Source organism: Mastigoproctus giganteus, chromosome 4 (assembly GCF_048544385.1).
Source record: "Mastigoproctus giganteus isolate SK-2022 chromosome 4, ASM4854438v1, whole genome shotgun sequence".
NCBI lineage: Eukaryota > Metazoa > Arthropoda > Arachnida > Uropygi > Thelyphonidae > Mastigoproctus > Mastigoproctus giganteus.
Window position 1 is genome coordinate 203,370,271 of NC_143578.1, and position 22,952 is coordinate 203,393,222.

Below are 22,952 nucleotides of genomic sequence, written 5' to 3' on the forward strand. Positions count from 1 at the left end.
TTACTCTGGGATTACTGGTACTCATATGCAGTACCTCACCCCGATTACTGTACTTAACCACCCTGCCAATTTTTGTATCATTGACAAACTTAGAAATTAAGCCTCATATACCTTCATCAATATCATTAATAAATATCGAAAGCAACAATGGGCCAGCACTACCACTCTATCTTCTACTGAACCATCCCTTTATCCATAGCAGTAAGTGTGTCCTTAATGTCACATTGCTTCAGTTTGTACAGCAGTCTTCTATGTACAACAGTATTAAAAGCCTTCCTGAAATCCAAAATACAGGAACTTCCCGACTTATGTAACACTCGACTTATGGAAATTAGACTTTACGTAAATTTTTGCTGTCCGGTGTAAACTTAAAGTTCGTGGAAACGTATTTTGCATCCCATAGGAATAAACGGAGGTATCATGAAAATATCCTAATGTGAACTCAATAACACTTTTTTTTGTAATTCGTTCCAAGTCCTTGGAAGCTGAAAATTTTGCTATATTACTAAGCTATTTATCTCTCTACAAGGTCATATTTATGATGGAAATTGCATTACCCGTTCATTGTTATCATATGTTCCCATTATAAGAATCAATTTTGAATGCCTTTGTGATATTTTTCTAAAGCACGTTTCTGAAGGTCATGACCAAAAAACAAAAACAATTTGCACTTTCCGATTTATTGAGCTTTTCTGTAGTAAACTCTATCTTATTGCATTTGCGATAATACTGATAACTGTAATTTGTGGGTTTTTATGCTATCATGGTGAAACGTGTTCCCCTTCACTGAAATCTTCAGTCATATAAAAAAACAAATTTTCAGAAACTTCCCTTCATTCCTATTTATGTATTACAATGATGAAGGGAAAGCGACCACCCAAAACTGCAAGTGGTGGTAGTGCCCAGGGAACAAAACAAAATTTATTTAGAAATGAAGATGAAAATGATTAAGAAGTACGAAGCAGGACAAAGTTTGTCATCTATTGCAAGGGAATTAGGTCTCGCTGCTTCAACAGTGAATACTATTCTAAAAGACAGTGCGTGTATAAAAGAAAATATCAAAGGATCAACACACTTAAGATCACCAGTGACCACAAAATAGCGTTCAGGTGCTATATCGAAGATGGAACAACTGTTAATAATATGGATGCAAAATCAGTTTCAGAAGCAAGTGCCCCTGAGTCTAATGGCCATTCAGACAAAAGCAACAAGTATTTATAAAGATATTAAGGATAAGTATGGCAAACTCCAACCCAAGTTTGTGGCAAGAAACGAGTGGTTTACACAATGTTAAAGTATGCAGCGAAGTCGCCAGTGCGGATTCTGCAGCTACAGAGAAATTTTGTGATGTGTTGGAAAAAATTATTGATGAAGGTGTCAATGCAACAAATTTTTAACGTTAACAAGACTGATCTGTATTGGAAAAAAATGTCGAATCAAACATACATTGCCAAAGAGGAAAATACAATGCCAGATTTCAAGGCATCAAAAGATAGAGCCACACTCTTTCTTGGGGCTAATGCAGCAGGAGTAATAGTGGCATGTGATGCAAGAAAGCAAGCGTTTGAGCTTATGTAAGATCAGCCAAAAAAAAAAAAAAAATTCTCACAACCATTCCCTCTGAATGTTTGTCCAGTTCCTCCTTAAATTTATTTAACCTATCAACTTCCACAACAACTGCTGGAAGTTTGTTCCAGCAATTAACCACCTGCTGGCTAAAGGCAAATTTCCGCACATCTATTCTACAGCTGTCTTTCCTCAATTTGAATTTATGACCCCTTAGGTTTGTAATGAATGGCTTAGGCCTTGAATGGGTTGAGCACGCTGAATTCTGATAAGATCCTTCCACTTGTTCAGATTACGATCCCCTTCGATCCCCCTTTATGAATTGGGGATACATTTGCACATCTCCAGTCCGTGGGAACCTTCCCTGAGTCCAAGGATGCTCTCATAATTATGGCTAAGGGTTTGCTTAGTTCCTTTGCTGCCTCCTTTAATATAACTGGATAGATCCCATCCACGCCAGGTGCCTTTCTTATGTTTAACTTCAAAAATTTCTCCTCCACTTTGCTCTCAGTTATTACAAAATCATTTAGCATCCTACTAAAATTTGATAACCTTCTGGCATTTTCAATCCGTAATAAGTCATGTGTGAATGTAAATGCAAAATACTCACTGTTGGTTTGCTATCTGAGCAGGATCATCAACAGTCAAACCATTGATATCAAGTGGAACAATCTGATTCATCCCCTTCCTTTTAGAATATATAAGTAAAGAAATCCTTGCTGTTTTTCTTAGTATCTTTTGCCAAAGATTTCTCATCTGCCTTTGCCAGCCTTAACCTCCCTCCTTTGTGACTTGATTACAGACTAGCTTATATCTGCCTTAGGCTTCTGTGTTGCCTGATAATTTATATGCATCCCATGCATTTTTCTTCTCTGCCACGAATCTCATTAGTTCGTTTGACAACCATGTAATCCTAAACCTTGAACAATATTTCTTAATAGGTATGAAATGTTTAGTAGCTTCCATGATTAATTCCCTGAATGCTTCCCACTTAGAATTTGCTGTTGGTAACATCATCAGTTGATTGCACTGTACAGAATTAAAATCTGTCTGAGACCACTGTAGTCACCTTTACGAAAGAAAAAACCCTTTCCTTTACCCCAGATGGTAATTATATCTTTAAGTAAATCCCACATCAGTACATTGTGATCACTGTCACCTAGTGGTTCCTTTATCTGCAAATTCTTAATACACGAATGATCACTGCTGATAACGAGATCAAGAGTATTGCCCTCTCTGGTTGTCTCTTGGACATGCTGCAGTAGGAAACAATCATCCAATAAATCCAGAAAAGTCTTGCTAGTGTGCGAATGACCAATCCGCAAGTTCCAGTCAATATCTGGGAAGATAAAATCCCCCATTATAAGACATTCTGATTTACTAGCCCACTATTTCTCTGTACAATTGTTTGTTGTACTAATTCGAGTCATTCGGCCTATAACACACTCCTACTCCTATTTTTGCTTTTGCAGTGCTTATGTCACACCAAACTGATTCAACAGTGCACTGTCCATCTACATCAACTGGATGCACTTCTTTTGATTTTGATTTTCTTAATTAACAGCATAACCCCTCCTCCCTTCCTATCCTTTCTGTACACATTGTACTCCCCAAATTCCAATTCTGCATTCCTAATATCTGTGTCACACCACATCTCTGATATTCCAACAATATCTGCCTTTGATGTCTTGACCAACACTTCAAATTAATCAAATTTATTTACTATACTTCTAGTATTGGTATACATGCAATTATACATGCACCTATTCTTATTCTTTGTTACCTTAACACATCCCATATACCCACCTGTTTCACGATGACTGCCATCAGTCCCTGAAACCCCCAGCACCCCTCGCTCCAGGCTGCTGCTTATTCTAATAGAAGTGGTGCAAGAATCAACTTCACCTTTGCCTGCGACTACTTTTAACCTTTTATTCTGCGAATCCCCCAAGCTAGCAGTTTTCCGACCCACCTAACGCTGCCTCAATAGCATCAGTAAATATTCTTGCACCCTTTCTATTTAAGTATATCCCATCGCTGTACAAGCAGTCTCTCCTGTTAACAAGCACAGACCACACTGAAAAAAATTTTACCCCATCAGCCTTGCACATTCCCTCCATGGCCAAATTGATTGACAAGGCTCTCATGTACTCTCTTCTATCGTGTCTGGGCAGAATTGCAGACACTCAAATTTAACCCTAACTTATGACTTTTTTGCAACATTGACCTGTACTTGTTAAGTAAATCTGGAGATCTTCTACTCTTAATGTTGTTGGTGCCAACTTGTACAACAATATCACCCTTTGTGTCCTTAAAAGATCATATATGTTTCACAACATCATCAACTTTTTCCCCTGGCAGACATACCCTGGTCCTATTCCATCTATCCTTTTTACACAATATATTACCCATCTCCCAGACAATAGTCACCGACAATAACTAGTTCCTTTGGGACCAGTGCATTCTGCCTTGGAGATTGCTGCTGTGTTGCCCGATGCACAATAGTGAGCTCTGGCATTGAATTGGGCAGCTGAGAGCTTGACGGGCCCCTCATTAATTTCTTCGAGGGCATTACAGATTAAAACCACTGCTTATGTACCATTCTGCAAATCCTCGTGCATTTAAGGGCATCAATAAAGCCACCCTACCCGTGCATTTCCAATCGAACCAGACAGCATGGATAACAATATCTCTCTTTGAGGATTGGTTTAAATTCTACTTCATTCCCAAGGTTGAAAAATATTGGAAAGACAACTATGTTCCTTTCACGATTTTGCTTCTTTTAGATAATGTTCCTGGTCTTCCTACACATCTGGATGATTTCAATTTGAACGTGAGAGTTATTTCTACTGCCAAACACTACTTCACTCATGCAACCTATGGATTAGGGTGTTATTTAGAATTTAAAAGCATACTATTTATGCACAACATTTGCTCAGGCATTGTCTTCAGTAGACGGTGAGAAAAATTTTACGTTGAGCGACTTGGAAATCTTACAATATTTACCACACCATCTTAAACAATAATAAGGCCTGGCCGGTAATTACTAAAAGTTGTTTAAATCGTGCATAGAAGAAAATATACTCACGGCACGAAAAAAGGGTACTGAGGACTTGAAAAAGACGAATCATATGAAGAGGTTACAGATAAGATTGTATTGGTTGCAGAGCTACCTAAGTTGGAGGTTGATGCCAAAGACTTGGATGAGTTAATAGAGGAATTATCTAACGAATAAGATATTGACTTGCAGGCAGCGATAGTGAAAGAAGAAAATGCCAATGAAGCTCAAGATGAACCAAATGAGCACCCGAGACACTTCATTGCCAGAGAGATGGCAATGGCATTTCATGAAATTGCATTGGCAGTGGTGAGGTTTGAGAAGATGGATATTGACAATGAACGATTCTTAAAAGTTAACAGAGAGGTGAATGATATGCCTGCTTGCTACAAAGAAATCTACGATGAAAAGAAAAAAGCCACCTTCCAGTCATCCATTAGTATGTTCTTTCATAAGGTTGAGTGGCTGACCCCCTTCTAAATCTCCACAGCCCTCAATATTCACAGTGGTGCACTTATCAGCCGAAGACGTCTATTCTGGCAACGATGCTCGAGAGGTAAAACTTACTGACGTTATGCCTGTCTCCTCTCCTTTTTTTGTAATTTTATAATTTTGAAATTTTTTTAAATTGCACGCTTTTGTAATTTTTCCTGTGCATGGGATAAAAAAATTGAAGAAATACAATAAATAATTCTATTTACATGTTTGTCGTATATTTCTTTTTTGATTCAATCAATTCAACGAGCACAGTTGCGAGTGCTGCCTGAACATGGGGAAAATTCCCAGACTTACGTAGCATTCCATGGAAGGCAACCCTTACATAAGTCTGGGAGTTCCTGTATATGATATCAAAATTATTTTTTTGCATCCAGTTCCTTGGTCACTGCATCATAGTATCCCATCAGATTGGTTAGACAAGACTGCCCCTTAACAAATCCATACTGTGACTGCAGTATAATTGCATTCCTGTCTAGCATTACTTCTTTAACCAATGGCTCCATTATTTTCCCTGGAACTGATTTTAAGCTACAGGTCTGTAATTACTCATGTCACCTTTTGATATCCCTTTATGAATTGGGGATACATTTGCACATCAATCCATAGGGGACCTTCCATGAATCCTAGAATGCTCTTATAATTATGGCTCCATTGCTCCTAACTTAATATAATTGGATAGATTTCATCCACATCAGGTGCCTTTTTTATGTTTAGATCCAACAGTTTATCTTCCATTTTCCTTTTAGTTGTCACAAAATCACGTAGGTCCTTATTAGAGAGATAAACATCTAGCATCCTCTTCCCTAAAGAATGTCTTGTATGTGAAGGTAGATGACAAAAATACCTATTCAGTCTGTCAGCAACGTAAGCAGGGTCATCAGCAGCTAACCCATTGACATCAAATGGCCCAATATGATTTAAACCTTCCTTCTACTGTTAACATAAGCATAGAGGCCTTTGCTGCTGTTTGATGCATTCTCTGGCAGAGACTTCTCATAATCTGCCCTGACTTGCCTAAGTTTAAGGACATAAATAAATTGGAAAAGTGATGGTGAAAAGATGTAATGTAAGGACAGCAATATAGGTAGTTCCTGACTTTACAAGTTAATTCATTCCTAGCACACGCTTGTTAAAGCAAACTCGTAGAGCAGGAATTTATTTCCCATAGACAATGTTAAAAACGGGTTACTTTATCAACAATGAAATTAGTTAGCTAATTAGTTTGTTTAAACAATGATTGATTTATCAAAATAAATGAAAACATAGCCTGTAAAATCAAGCAACTAATTTAAAGAAATTATTTGACTTACAAATGTTAAAAATGTTTATTCATCATCATCGACTAAATGCACAACTGTTGATCACGTGTTGGTTTGTTGCACAAGGAGTCATCTTCTTCAGAAATGCTTCAAGAGGAGTTTGTTTCCAAAATAATCTCTTCTCTTTTCTTTATAAATTTCACGATAGCATGTATAAGCATTTTTTAATGGCGCGCACAAATTGCAACTAACTAACATGATACGCACAAGTGAGATTGCAGTTAACACAATTCGCATGGAGTAACAACTTTACAAAGCTTAAAAAAAAAGGAATGAAAAGAAGATTCTGAAAATTTGTTTTTTATATGATTGCAGATTGTAGTGAAGGGGAAACACATTTCACCATAATAACGTAAAAACCTACACAATTCAGTTATTGGTATTTTTGCGCCGACCGGGCTAGTCAGGTGAGTAAAGTGTCTGCCTGGCAACCCCAAGGTCGCGGGTTCGAATCCTGCCTTGGGCTTGGATCAGAGTAGTGCAAAAACCGTGGGAGGTGCATTATGGTCACAGAAGCTGATGTGCCAATAACTAACTAACAAAAAAAAAAAAAAAAAAATCAGTATTTTTGAAAATGCAATAACATAGTTTACTACCTGTTTATAATTGATTGTGCTAACAGAAAAGCCCAATAAACGGGAAAGTCCAGCAAATTGTTTTTGTTTTATGGTCGTGGTTTTATAAAAATATCACAAAGGTGTTCAAAATTGATTTTTATAATGAAACATATGATAATGATGAAAGTATAGTGCATTTTAATGATTTGAATTGGTAACTAATACAATTTACATTATAAAAAATGACCTTTTAGAGAGATAAGCTTAGTTATATAGCGAAAATTTCAACTTCTGAGGTCTTGGAACAAATAACTAAAAAACAATGAGTTATTAGCATTAGTAGAGGCATGCGATGCAAGAAAGCAAGATTATGCGCAGCATCAGCCATAAACTCTCCCATTTCACCCCTCCGTTTGTTCAAAATACCTGTCCAGCTGAGCCTTAAATTTATTTAGGCTATCAACTTCAACAACAAGGGATGGAAGTCTGTTCTACCAACCAACTACCCGCTGGCTAAAGGCAAACTTCCGCACATCTATCCTACATCTGTCTTTCCTCAATTCGAATTTATGCCCTCTCGGGTGATTAGTCTGAGCAAGAGGAAGAATCCCATCAGCATCGAGCATGCTCAAACCATTCAAGGCTTTATACACCTCAATCAGATCACCTTGCAGATGCCTAGTCTCCAGACACTGTAATTTGCAAAACTTAAGCCTTTCTTCGTAAGAGCAACCCTTTGTTACATTCACTAATCTTGTTGCCCTTCTCTGTACTCGTTCCAAAAGCTCTACATCTTTCCTAAAAAGAGGCCTCCAGACCTGCATACGGTACTCAAGGTATAGCCTGATGATTGCCTTATACAAGGGGTTTATCACCTCCTTATCCCTGCTAGAAAAATTCCTGTATATCATTGACAAGACACCATGAGCTACTCTTGCAGATCGTCTGCACTGCTCAGAAAACTTCATATCTGCCTGCACAATTACGCCCAGGTCCTTTTTGTTCTCTGCCACTGTCAGTATAGTATCACACAGTTGATACGTTACTCTGGAGTTACTGCTTCCCACTTTACATTTGTCAATGTTAAACTTCATTTGCCACCTTTCAGCTCATCTACTCAACTTTTCTTGATCCTGTTGCAGCAGTGTACTGTCATTAGTGTACTTAAAAACCCTGCCAACCTTTGTATCGTCTGCAAACTTGGACTTTAAGCTTGATATACCTTCATCAGTATCATTTATAAATACAGAAAACAACAATGGACCCAACACTGAACCCTGAGGGACTCCACTAATAACATTAGTCCACGATGAGCATTGTCCATTGATTACCACTCTGTCCCACTCAACCATCCCTTTATCCATAGTACCAATGCCACACTGCTCCAATTTGTTCAGCAGTCTTCCATGTGCAACAGTATCAAAAGCCTTTCTAAGATCCAAATCTATGATATCAAAGTTATTCCATTAATCCAGTTCCTTTGTGACCACATCATAGTATCGAATGAAATTGGTCAGGCAAGACTTTCCCTTAACAAAATCATGCTATGTCCGAGCTATAACTGAAGTCTTGTCTAGATGATCCTGCAGTGCTTCTTTAACCAGTGCCTCCATTACTTTTCCTGGAACAGAAGTTAAACTAACAGATCTATAATTACTTGTCACTCTTTGATCCTCCTTTGTGAATTGGAGTCATATTTCCAGTCCATAGGTACCTCCCCTGAGTCCAAAGAAGCTTTCATAATTGTGGCTAAGGGTTTTCTTACTTCCTTTGCTGCCTCATTTAATATAACTGGATAGATCCCATCTACCCAGGGCAACACAACCACCACAGAGAATTCTGTGGTGGTTGTGTTTCCCTACTTCATTATAAAGAGATTCACATATTTTTAATTTTCTAATAATTAATGATCTTGAGACTCTTTAAGGCATTCTTCCAATTGAGAGCTTGGCAATGTTTATCTTTTTTGCATATTTTCTCCATTTACCCCAACTAATGTCCATCACCTAGACTTGATTGCTGAATATCATATTTCCACAGATTCAGTTCTTTGCACTTACTATTATTGCAAGTGACTTTAATGTGAAACAAGCTGAACTGGAGTCTGCATCTACATTCAACACAACTAGACTTTTTAATTGTATGGGCATCTTTGGTCTTGAGCAGAATTTTAGTTTTCTATAAGGACACAATCCTACTTGGGTCTCATTTGCTTCCTCCTATCACTAAGAGAAGATAATCCACTCTTCCCATCGCACCTCCGTAGCCAGGTGGGAAGGAGCAGCAGTGCGTAGCACACGCTTCTTGATTAGACCGGGGTTCGAGCCCGTCACCACCAAATACGGAGGATGCGGAAAGGTCATGAAATGACCACCACATATCCCGGAGCAATATGGCGTTAGTTGCTAATGCTCCTAAAAACCAAATAATAACAACTCTTCCCATCTAATCAAGTCCCTCTTGTTTTTCCTTCTCTCAATATCCCAACTCATCTATTTGTAAACCTAAATAAAACTTTAGGAAGGGTAATTGGAATCTTACAAATGTCATATTTGTTATTTATAATGACATTTGTCATTGACAATGACAATATGTCATATTTAACTCTGTGGTTCTTTCAATTTTTGCTTTCCTTCACACCATTCTCTCAGTCATCAACAGTTGTTTCCATCTCTGGCACCTAAAATGCCAAATTTCTTTGCTAATTTAACAAGTCATAATTAAGATTAAATCGAAGGAATTCTTTAGGAGGAGGTTCAGTGAATCTGGCAATCAAGCACACATTATAAATTATTAGCATTTAAGGTGGGAATTCAAAATAATTTAATCATCAGCATCAAGACTTCCTGGAGCTTCAAAAAATCCAGTTTGAACTCCTACCATAGGGGAAGGGGCATATTTTGAAAATTTTTAAGTGGAACAACTTGAAACGAAATGTGTAGTATAGCATTTTTTCCTTCAAAAAGTAAAAGAAAAATATAAAATTACAATTAAAATACATTTTTTTAATCAATCAATCATAGTATTTATTTGTTATATGATTGTTGTTAATTTGTATTTGTCCTATATAAACTATAATATTATTTATAACAGTTATTTTAAAAATAGTGAGGAAGACTACTTTTTCTTTAGATTTCGCCAGTTTTAAAATTTCTTCTCTTTCTGAAGATTTTAAAAAGTTTTTAAATTCTGAACAGGATGTGTTATTTTCTTTCACCATAAGTTTGGCTTCTAAATTTTCTAATAAAAGATAGTTTCTCTCTTTCTGCCAAGCAGTGTTCATTAAGCTGAAAACACTTTCTGATGCAGCATTTTAATGTGGAATGCTTAATACGGAGACAAATTATTTGCCTCCAGAAATTGAGAAAAATTTCACTCAATTTTTATCAACATGCATTTTCTTTTCTTCATTACTCAGTAATGAACAAAAAATGTCTTTAGACTTAATTTCTTCAAAAAGCATATTTAAGTTAACATTTTTGATGTTGAATATCTCTACAAATTCCTGAATTGCATTAAATGTTGGTGGATTAGATAATGTTAAATGTTGCAGTTTTTTTTAATTTATTGTCATTAAAATCATGTAATAGCTTTTTGATGAAATTTTGAAACATCTAATTTGAATCACTTCATTTCTTGATCTTTATCGCATTTTCTTAATTCATTTTCAACTAATGTACCATAAAACTCTTCATTTTGTATTTCCTTCAAGAATGTTCTTAAACTCTCCATTATATCATAAACATCAATGATTCTTGCATTCTCGCTTTTCAGTTTCAATAGTGCCTTTTGAGAAATGAATCCAAGATTTGCAAGAGACAAGTCGTCTTCAAAAAATTTTTGTAATAAACAAACAGTTGTCTTGACTCGTAAAATATGACTTTACTGATAGAAAATTTGAAACCAATTATAATTCTGCAGTTATATTTGTAGAAGATAAACTCATTATAAATTTTAATAACAATTGTTTCAATATATATTTTCAAGGTAGTAGCAGCTTTTTTTATGTTGTGTAAAATATGAGCAATTACATCCTATTGGTATAATATCGGCATTAGATTTTTGTAATTCTGTGAAAATACTTTGATTTTTGCCAAAATTTACTGGTGCATTATCTGCACAGAAAGATGTAATACTTTTTAATGGAAGTCCAGATGCTTCGATTTTTATTTTCAACAAATTAGCCATCTCTTTAGATGTTTCACTTTCAAGAGAATAGAAGCTAAGAAGTGAAGTTTGAACTCCTTGCAATTTATCAAAATATCTAATTATTATTAGCCATATAGTGCAAGGAAGCCTGAGGCTTATGCTGCACCACCTAAAAAAAAAAAAAATTCTGAGTTACCCTGAAAGAGAGAGAGAAGTAGAAGGGAATCACTAAGAAAGAGAAGAATGATGATATCCAGCTCAAGGACCCTGGGTGTGCCAAGCCCATGCTGACCACATGTGAGCCCCTGGGATTATCAAAGGAAAAGTTTTAATGTTGCTTTTATTTGAAGCATCGGTCATTATAGAAAATGGTTTTCACCTTCCAATCTTTTTAAAATCATTTTTCTTGAGAATGGGCCTAAAACACCAGTCGCTATTGCATTGCTTTTTATTTTTCCACAGCTGTATTGATTCCACTAAACAAAGCTCTAGCACATCTGGTTGAATGATAGCTTTGTGAATGTGAACAGGAATGGCAGCAAAATATTGTTTCAGCTATTATAATTTGACTTTCAGAATTAAAATTTGGTGCCACAAAGAAGTTGGATATTTTTGAAGATTGAGCCAATGCATTTAAATTTGAGATGAGTTTTTGTCATCATATGTCATTTAATATCATTTTCTCCACCATAACTAATAATGAAAATCATATTACAAATTGTGCACTCTGCTGAATATTCACCTCGTTTTTTTTTTTTTTTTTTGTGTGTCATGCAATATGAGGGTCATTGACCACATCAACTCTTGGGCAGTGGCTAATGGTTTTAGGTTCTGTCCACAGAAGACTGTCTACATACACTTTTGTCGCAAATGCAACCTTCACCTTGAACCGGAACTTAAACTCGGACAAAACATCATTCCAGTAGCACCCGAGACAAAATCCTTTTCATTTTCAATAAGAAGTTGACATTTTTACCATATATCTGTCAATTGCGGACAAAGTGCATGAGGCAGTTGAACCTCCTATGTGCTATCTCCTCTAATAAATGGGGAGCAGACCACTCCACTTTACTCTGCCTTTATTGTGCGCTTGTCCAATCTAAATTAGACTATGGGTCCCAAGTGTATGCATTGGCTAGAAACAGTGTACTTAGGTAGCTAGACCCAGTTCACCACCAAGCCATTCATATTGACACTGGAGCATTTAGAACATCCCCTGTTCAGAGTTTATATGTTAAAGCAACTGAACCACCATCACTGTCATTCCGATGAAAGCAATTGTCTTTGAAATATACCTTTAAATTAAAATCTCTGCCAGACAGCCCTACGTGGACATCTGTTTTTGAGCCACGATGAGAAAATCTATACAATACTCATCAGACTGCCAACCGTCCCTTTGGTATCCCACTCAGAGAGAGCTCTACATCATGGTAGACAATGTTGCCCAGTCACCAAGGCAACCACTTCCACCCTGGCATGCTCACTTACCATCATGCGACTTCTCCATTAAAAAGTTGGGTAAGTCCATAACTCCATCTTTTGTCTACTGACAACTATGCTGGCCATTGACCGAAATATTCCGACTTCTTGCCTGTTTTCACTGATGGCTCGGAAGTCTGAGTTGTCTGTCAGATCTGCTGCTATCTTTCCAGATTGTACTATATCTGGGAAGATTCCCCAAGAATGCAACATATATACAGCTGAGTTGTATGCTATAGAGTTAGCCTTGTGCCACATTAAAACCCACAAGTATCAAAGGTGTATGGTGTACACTGACTCTCCAAGTACACTACAAGCTTTATCAGTGATGAGGTATAATCATCGTCCATTCGTGACCTGGATTCAGCAGGCGATACATTCTCTGTCTGGGTGTTCATTCGACATTGGTTTCTGCTGGATTCCAAGCCACATTGGTATCGGGGGAAATGAACTGGCAGATGCTGCGGCCAGATCACCAGAACTTCACAACATGTATTGCCTGTTAGTCCCCTATACAGACTACATGCTAAATACATGCTAAATTACTGTCCCAGTGGCAACAGTCTTGGCATGAGCAAGTCACAAACAAGCTCTGTCAGATAAAACTTGTAATCCTACACTAGCAGTCTAGTTTATGCAGGAACCGTAGAGAGGAAGTTGTTCTAGCTCGCCTCCGCATAGGACACAGTCATCTTACACATGCATTTCTGCTGAGGGAGATGACTCTCGTATGTGCTACAACTGTGGCACCATTTTAACTATTTGTCACATTTTAACCAAGTGTCTACATTTTAGACATGAACATGATTTATATTTTACTGCTTTTAGTCATCTAGCCGAGCCTTATACACTTAGCCAGATATTTTCTGACAATGACCATGTGTCTGCTGTTTTTAGCTATTTAAAATCAGTAAACCTTTTTACTCATATTTAAAATTTACCCTTTATTGTTATTTCTTTGTTGATATAGCTTTTATACTATTTATACCTATGTTATTATATATCTTGACACAGTGACCTATTAGGTCACTGAAAGCTTAAATTTTTTATATATGACCAGGTTTTGGCACATTATAGCCTTAGTTGCTAATGTGCCAATAAAATCCAAACCAACCAACCAAAGCCTTTGACACCACATAGTGTTTTAGCATCCTGACTTCCATGCTCCAAGACTTGAGAGACATTTAACATCTTTAATTCGGAGCTTTCTCCAAGATTGGACCTTTCAGGTCTGTTATTGAAGTGTATTCTCTAGAACAGGAGTGGCCTACTTAATTTATGATGTGATCTACTTTTTTCCTTCAAAATGTGCCATGATCTACCATCTCAAAAATTACATTGCACAAGGTGCACAAATTGAGGGATGATTATATATTTAAAATTCGTTGTGATCGACCGAAATTAAATCTGCGATCGACTCGTTGGCCACCCCTGCTCTAGAATATCCATGAAGGAGAAAGGAATACCACAAGGATCAGACCTCAGTGCTGCACTTTTCTCAGTTAGACTACCCACTCTGATGACAACCATCTCGAATTCTGTAGAAACTTAACTTTATGCTGATGACATCACCATATCCATTCACTCTCAGAATATGTATTCCATTGAAAGGCAGCTCCAACTGTCAAAGTACAGTGATGAATGCTACAAATTGGTTACAGACATCTCCACGGAAAACCATTGCTATTCATTAGAAATATACTCTTGCAAGAAGTGCAGAATGCACTTTAACCCAGAATTGCATTTGGGAAATCATATTATACCACTAAGTGACAACATCCAATTTCTAAGCTTAATATTAGGTATGAAACTAAATTTCCTAAAACAAATACAGTATATACCAACTATTTGTCTAAAGAAAATGAATATCCTCAGAGTACTTTCTGCCATGTCATGGAGAGCTGACCAATACTCTTTTTCACCTGTAGTATCAGATCATAATCCAATCCCAACTAGACTATGGTGTGCCTCGACTAGAAAATCAGGCAGTGGCTCAGTCGAACTCAACATAATGTCCTTAGAATGGTTTTAGGTGCTTTCTGAACATCACCAATCCATAGTTTACATATAGATTAACTCGAACCTCCATTATTCCTTCAGAGACATTTGCTTCTGGTTAATCATGCACCCAAACTTAACTCTGGAGCATTTCCCTTTCATCCTATTTGGCCTTAACTCTTTAACCATTTTTTGATGAACTACTAAATGAATGAATCAAATGAAAGCAAGCTTGTTGGAATCAGGCTGAAAGTTCTAATTCGGAGTTGTCTCGCTAGACAACATCTACCGGGACACTAAAGAAACATGGAACCTCCATGGTGTATATTAAAACCATTGTGATGACATTTTTTGGCAATAGGGAAAACATGCTGGACAACTAAAATGTATAGCATCTACATTCAGCTCATGTATGAGAAAATTCATGTTATCTTCAAATATATGCTGATGGATCCAAATTTAATATGGTGCTGCAGTGGTTCTACCAATCTTTCATCTATTTGCAGTGTTTATACTGCCAAACTTGTTCAGTGAGAATGGCATATTGAACTTGTTAGCAACATGCCTAATCAAGGGATTATAATGTATACTGATTCACCAAGTACAGTGAATGCACATATATCCCTACTCTCATCCCATTTTCAAAGAAATCATAATATCAGTTGATAAATTGTACAGAATACAAAAAAGGCTGAAATCCTGGAAATGAGCAGGCAGATCGAGCAGCTAAAAATCCATTCAACTCTGTCTTCACCATCCTTACTCCCTTATGTGTATTTCAAACTCATTATATGGCAGGCATGTGCTGACCAATCAATATGGCAACACCAAATTTATTATAAATTCCTTGAAATAAAGAAAGTGCTACAACTGTGGAACTCTAGGTCCTGGTTGAACAGTTGGGAGGTTGCCCTTGCAAGGACACGTATTGTACACATGGAGGTGAGAACAGAACGTCCTCGCTATTTTCCTTGCCCCTCCCTACCGACAATAAAACATATCCTCCTTGATTTGCCCCCCACAGTCGAGCTGCTTACCTCACAAATTTGATCTCTTTTAATACAGCATAATTTATTACAACTGAGTCATATTCTCAGTGATAAAGCTAATCTCACTGACTATTTAGTATTTTAAAGTAGATTAATTTATACTTTTTTAAAGCAGATTCATCTATACCTATTCATTTATAACATGACAGGCAATTTGGCCTTAGTTATTCTTGTGCCAAAAAAAACTCCCATTAAAACAAACATTACTGTGATGGGTAGCTTCTAGGTTTCGTGTGTTGTTTTTGAAGCAGACGTATAATGGTAGAAGCTTGAATGAAAGTCTTATTAATGGAAATCTTAATAATGTACTTATTTTTCTTATTAAGTATTACTTTTATTTCACTTAAGTATTAAATAAGTGAAATAAAATTATTTAAAAAATTAAACGGTGTTTAATAGGATGCTTTTCTTTTAGCATTTTCCTGATATAACTAATAATGCAAAACGATTCAATGCAAATGGCGAAATTATTGAAGAAGAAGGCAAGTATTTTTTTGTTTTAAATGATTTTATTTTCTTTAGTCATTAAGCATATATTAATACAAATCTTGATAAAGGAAAAAAAAATTGTCTACAGATTATTGGTCCTCAGTGAATTCAAGATTTTTGAGGTTACAATTTGAGGCATGACCACAAACTTGGAGTTAAAATTATAGTAATGCAGTGACATCTTTCTCACACACTGGAGAGAAACCAGTGTGTGTGAAAGGAATTCTGGACTTTGCAAAAAAAAAAAAAAAAAACATTTTTTTAAAATACATGTTTTCTGCGAGAAATCTGTTTTCCTCTTGCTTATCTGAGCAGGAGATTAAGTAAGCAAGAGGGAAACAGGATATTTGAAATTTGGCTTTCATAGAAAGGATGTCAGGCAGTTCTGAGTGTTTTTTTTTTTTTTTTTTTTTTTTGTGGAGTTGGGAATAGAGGCAGCAGATGAATTTAAAAGAATGGGGTAAAGAGATCAAAAGGGGATTCCAGATTAAGAAGTAAAATTATTAATTCTGCTCTGATATTCCTTGATTGCTCTGATAAAGAATATAAAAGTGGGCCTAAGCACATCATACACCACCTTGAAAGCAAAAGGGATCAGTGAATAATTAGGTAACTGAGATGAATGGCAATTGAGCTAAGCAATAAGTGGGGTTTTTTGACACATTTTGGGAAATGGACATTATTGAGAATAGAGATTGGAACATATATTTATGAAATTAAAGTTTTGGGTGGTTTAGATCTTTCCACTGATAAATTTGCTGCTACTTTATCTATCCATGCTGCATTAAGGTAAAAGTAGAAGGGGGACATGTCACAAATTAATGAGAAATTGAGCTGAGGAATTTCTAGTCTTCTTAAAATGAGGCTGTAGTTAACTGACCTCAGGCAGAGGAAGTATGCCCCTGCCATGAGTCATTCTGGGCTTTTCTGCCCACACAACACACATCATCCCCTGAACACACTTGTATACTCAGTGGCAGAATATGATCTAAGTTTCTGATGATTTAAAACCCCAACAACAATATCTTGCTTAGTATAGTTAAATGGCAGTATCCTTCCTTTAGGATTTAAGATTGATTTCAGGTTTGCTAGAAATGATTTCTACTGGTCTAGAATGGCTGTAAGTTCTTGTTTCGTGTGATGACACTGTCATCATCTATCATAGTTAAATGTATATTGCGTATATTTATTACTTTATTTTATTTTTCAGATGATGCTACTTGCTACTATGAGTGCCATTATCCGCCATGCACAAACATTGAACAAGAACCAAGAGAGTTCAGTATCTGTGGTAGGTGTCAGGAAGCACGATATTGTGGACCATATTGTCAGCAGCGTGATTGGCCTGTGCATAAGAAGTTTTGTAGGGAAAAACAACGTCCTATTTTGAGAGAAAGACCTCCAGAACGGTGAAACGCTTTAGCTTGACACCTAAACAAATCTGACAAAGACCACTTTGGTTCTAAATACCTCACTCCAGTTTATCTTGGATGCATATGCCAATCATGGTGAAGAGGCTCTGCCAGAAGACAATGGAAATGTCTCTTCATTGAAGGACTGTGCCATTTCGTACAGCCTACACAGTCAGTATTTATTTAGTCATTTTTTAGTCCACTTTTCACAAAGAATGGTTTAAGTCAGAGTGACTTCTGATTGGCAGTATTTGCTAGAGAATGAGTCTTTTCTAACCTTCTGGTCCTTTCACTGTAAAGTGAATCATATTTTATTGGTTATTTATTTTAGTGTGATAACTGTTTAGGTTCAAGAACACGAAGCAAGGACAATTAGAATCATACCAAGAAAAATGTTTCTCTTGATAAATTATTTCATTGTCCAATAAGTCTTAAATTTGTGATATCAAGGAACTGTAAAGTCAAAACAGAAGTAATTGTGCAGAGTTGAATTTCTGTACTGGACAGCAAGAGGCCAACTTTTGCCATTTTACAGTGTTGGTTGCTGCCATTATTTTGTGTTTAGCATTTACAACTAGCATACTACAAACCTCTGACAGGTTGCTTTCCTAATGCAATGTTCCAATATGTTCCTACACCCAGCACCAAAGTTGGACTTGTAACATTTTGTCATTTAATCTTTGTTATCTTTACTCAGTCATTCCTTTTACTTCTTTAACAGTCACAGATTTGTAACTTTTTTTGTGCCTCATTAATTGAATTCAATTTCTTATACTTGTTGAACCCATTGTTTTATTTTTAATATATATTTTTTTTTCATGTGAGAAAATTTTGTAATTTTAATTCTTAACCATTCTTATTTAGCTGATTTATACGTGTAGATTTTTCTAAATATTAGGGATAACTTCCTTGTACTTCCAAAAGAAAAAAAGAAAGAAAAAAAAAAGGAAAACAAAAATAATAAATAAAACTATTTAACAGTTGTTTTACATTATTTTATATTTTCTCTTTTTTGGAAGGGAAATGGGGAAAAACAGTTATGGGAGCTTTATTTTTACAAATTATTCCACACAGGTTATTCTCACTGGATGGTGTGATTTAAAATTTATTAAAGGCTGCTCATGAGAGATTGATTTCTTTTTTTTTTGTTCCCTTAGAAAATGGAAAGATTATCAAGTGATATTTTCTTGTGTGTGTGATTTGTGTTGTTAATCTTGTTTTCTGGTTGCTTTCCGAATTCACTATCATCTAAACATAGAAGGTGCAGCGCTGAAGTTTAACTGAAGACACCTACAACAAAAGGTTGTGGCTTTGAAGCATTTTAACAATCAACTACATTTCACTAGCTTGAAGCTTAACAATCACTTCAGGAGATTGGAGCACACGGCTTTAAAAAAATCAGTTGTAATGGAAAATATGCAGCAGCTATTATTTTGCAAGGAACCCAGTGGAATATGGCATAATTGAATGTGTTAAAAATAGCAGTACGAACAATTACATGTGTCCCAAATATATGCATGCTGGAATCCCTGTGTTCTCATACAATGGGTGTCATCCACATAATCATATCTTTTATTCATACCTAGTAACCTATTTAGAGGTTACCAAATATATTTTGATGTGTTTACTCTGTCTTGGCACATTATGACCTTAGTTGCCATTGAGCCATTAAACACCAAACAGCCAACAATATTCATCCCTAGTCGTATCTAATGTGAGTTTTTCCTATTCTCACAATGAAGAGAAAATATGTGAATTCTGCTATGAGATCAGAGAGGTTGTTTTTAAGGAAATAGTAGCGGAATGGCAGGGACATTGGAAAAAGTGTGTCGAGTAAGAAAACTACTCTGAAAAGCATTAGCCACATTGGTAAATGTGTAAGTTATTTTGCTGAATTCATTCATTTTTGAATTGCCATTATATATTCTTAGTTTACAAATTAGATATTTTCATGCAGAAGACACCTTGTTTGTAAAGTACATCTTCAACCTGAAACTTTTAGGGGATGAATCTCCAGGTACTAGTTGCTTCCCAGATTTTATTATGTATACTAGACCATCCCTGTGCAGGAATTATTTTTATATACCTGTGTTTTTTTTGTATGTGAAGCCAAATTGAGATATACACAAATTTTATTTAAAAAAAAAAAAAAAGTGGCAAATAAAATTGGTTAAAAAGTTGTCTGCATGATTAAATTATTGCATACCACTCGTTTAAAATATGCAGCAACTAGTACTACTAACACTTGGTATGTGATATTGCAGATGTTTGGTCCACGTTACCAGTGATGTTGATTTTTTTTTTTTTTTAAGAGTTGTAAAAATGGTTGTTAAAATCATCATGGAGGGTTTAGTCTAGTCATCATTATCAAGCATTCCTATCATAAGCATTTTGTCTTTCAACTCATGGTACTGCTTAAAATTGTTCTACGTAATTTCTGCATCTGGTAAAAATTGCAAAAGTGCAACTATGCTTGCACCAATGAAGGAAAAAAAGAAGACTGACTTTGAAGAAACTCAGTCTTCTCAAGGATTGAAGCCAGAAAAAGTGTCATCCATAGGATATTCATTTGGAATCAACAAATCCACAGTTCACAGCATTCAATTCTTCTGGTTGCCAAAACCAAGTTTATGTGAAACCTGTTAATGTATATACAGTAGATAGGAGATAATAATCAAAAGCACATTGCAGTTGATGGAAACAGCATTTGCAAGCTGAAGAAGGTAGTGGCAAAGTCCTGGAGTTTTCAGCAAGTAAGGGGGCAGTTTGACAAGTTTCATAAATGCAGTAATATGCACATTAAATTTAGCTGTGAAACTGCAAGTGCTGACCAGTCTACAACCAACTGATATCCTGCTGAACTGTGAAATTTAATCCAGAGGAAAGGCTACTCACTGAAGCAGATATTTAATACAGATGAGATGGTATTTAATATAGATGATGGATCTGTACTGGAAGAGGATGCCAGCAAGGACCTTTATTTCTAAGAAATAAGCAAAGATTCTATGATTCAAGGTCTCTAAGGATTGGTTAATTCTGTTACTATTTTGTGGAAATGCAGAAGATTTTAAGTGCAAGCCTCTGAATTTATACTGTAAATGAGAAAATCACAGAGCTTTGAAAAGTGTTTAAAGAAAAGTAACCTGCCCATCAAATGGAGGTTCAGTAGCTGAGTGTGGATGACAGTACAAATGCTCAACGACTGGTTTGTAAAGAACTTTTGCCCAGAAGTTGAACAATATTGTAAAAAGGCAGAATACAAGGCACTGGTGTTAACTGATAATTTTAAGTCATTTGCAATACCAGAAAATCATGAATGAAAATATACAAATCGATTTTTCCCTAGAACACTTCTTGATTCAGCCAATGGATCAAGGCATCATTTTCACATTTAAAAAATTATATTTAAAGCAGAACCTTTAAAGTTGAAATTCCATAAGTAGAGTATTATGTAAGCTGGGGATTGTCCGTATTGCTACCGACTATGCCCTTAGAAATTCGATGAGAAGGGATATTGACAGCTGTCTCTGTATAGTCTAATACAGGTAGAATTGAAGAAGAGCCCAACAACCAACACCACTGGAGCTTTTAAGCCAACTAAACAGTGTTTCTGAAGCAGGAAATTCTGTCACGGTATGCCCATCAGTGATGGACTCTAATTATGATCTGTGGATCATAATTGCTTATTATACAAAGAACTACTTATTATACAAAGAACTGTTATTTCGTTCGAATCTTTCGCCATTGTTATAGTATAGTGTGAGTGGTGGTAAGGGAATTTAAATTTTTAATTGTGGTAAATAGGTAGTTCAAAAGTTCGAATCAATTAGGTTGCTGTTGGTTGGATAATTTTGTTATGTATTATAATTAACTTAACTCCAAATCACTTGTTGGGCATATTTTTCTGTTTAGCTAGGGATATAACTAATTTAACATTGTGGTGGTTACGGTATAGCATAATGTATATTTCAAACTTATTAGCAAAAGGTTTAACGTAAAACTAGATAACATAATACGTCACTGCATTTAGGAATCTATTAGATTAGTGTAGTATTGACAATTAATTAATTAATTAATTAATCTTATTAATTTTCATTGTTAATCAATTGTATTCAAATGGAAATCGTTCGGCTAGAGCAGCAAAGCAATGGGCACAAAGTAGCAGGAGTGCTGTGGCTTGGGGGAGTACCGAAGGGGACAATTCTCCAATACATCACAGCTTAAAAAAACATGCAACTTTGTGAAATTGTGGATCTTTCTGGAACAGGACATGATCTAGTCGGGGAGGATGTCTTTGTGTGTGTGCTAGGTGTAGAGACTGTCAAGAAATTAGGCACCAATTCAGCGTTCTGATGGGTGTATATAAGAGTTGCCCCTTGAAGATGCCCTTGAAGGTATTAAATTGGCCCCAACAAGCTATCAGCTGCCCAATTCTATGCCAGAGCCCACTCTTGTGTGTCGGGCAACACAGCGGCAAACTTCAAGGCAGAATGCGATGATCCCACAGGAGCTAGTTATTGTCAGTGACTGTATTGTTGGGGAGAGGTAACACTGTGCAAAATGGATAGGTGGAATAGGCCTGTATGTCTGCCAGAGGCAAAAGTTGATGACGTTATAGAGCAGATGTCATCTTTTAAGGGCACAAAGGGTGACACTGTACATGTTGACACTGGTGGCATTGAGAAGATCTGCAGATTTACTTAACAAGTATATATCAACGTTGAAAAAAAGTCGTGGGTTAGGGTTAAATTTGATTGTCTGCAATTCTGCCCAGACATGATTATAGGTGCTGTTTATGATGAGAGCCTTGTCAATCAATTCTGCTCTGGAGAGACTGTGCAAGGTTCATGGGGTAGAATTTTTCTCAGCATGGTCTGTGTTTGTTAACAGGAGAGATTGCTTCTACAGGGGTGGGATACACTTAAATAAAGGGTGCAAGAATATTTGCTGATGTTGTCGAGGCAGTGTTAGGTGGGTTAGAAAATTGCTAGCTTTGGGGGGATTCACAGACTAATTGATTAACAGTAGCCACAGGCAGATGTGAAAGTGATTCTTGTAATGCTTCTATTATTATTATTATTATTATTATTATTAGCTATATGGTGCAAGGAAGCCTAAGGCTTATGCTGCACCAGCCAAAAAAAAATTCCCGAGCTACCCTGAGAGAGAGAGAGAGAGAGAGAGAGAGAGAGAGAGAGAGAGAGAGAGAGACAAAAGTAGAAGGGAATCACCAAAAGAGAGAAAAATGATGATATCCAGCTCAGGACCCTGGGTGGGCCAAGCCCATGCTCACCAGATGTGAGCCTCTGGGGTTATTAGACTGAGCAGCAGCCTAGAAAGCAAGGTGTTGGGGATTTGAAGGATTGGTGGGAGCCATC

The 22,952-nt window shown here is 36.4% G+C and overlaps 1 protein-coding gene across 1 annotated transcript in view; it reads left to right on the forward strand.

The window, feature by feature from the left end:
- The window catches only part of LOC150087335 (zinc finger MYND domain-containing protein 19-like), a 161,440-nt gene extending 143,589 nt beyond the window's left edge, over window positions 1-17,851 (forward strand). The window contains exons 5-7 of the mRNA XM_090371997.1: window positions 13,293-13,303; window positions 16,106-16,155; window positions 17,373-17,851. Of these exons, the coding sequence (XP_090228123.1) occupies window positions 13,293-13,303; window positions 16,106-16,155; window positions 17,373-17,575 (264 nt within the window). The 3' untranslated portion in view covers window positions 17,576-17,851. The remainder of the gene's footprint in view (window positions 1-13,292; window positions 13,304-16,105; window positions 16,156-17,372) is intronic.
- Window positions 17,852-22,952: the final 5,101 nt, after the last annotated feature.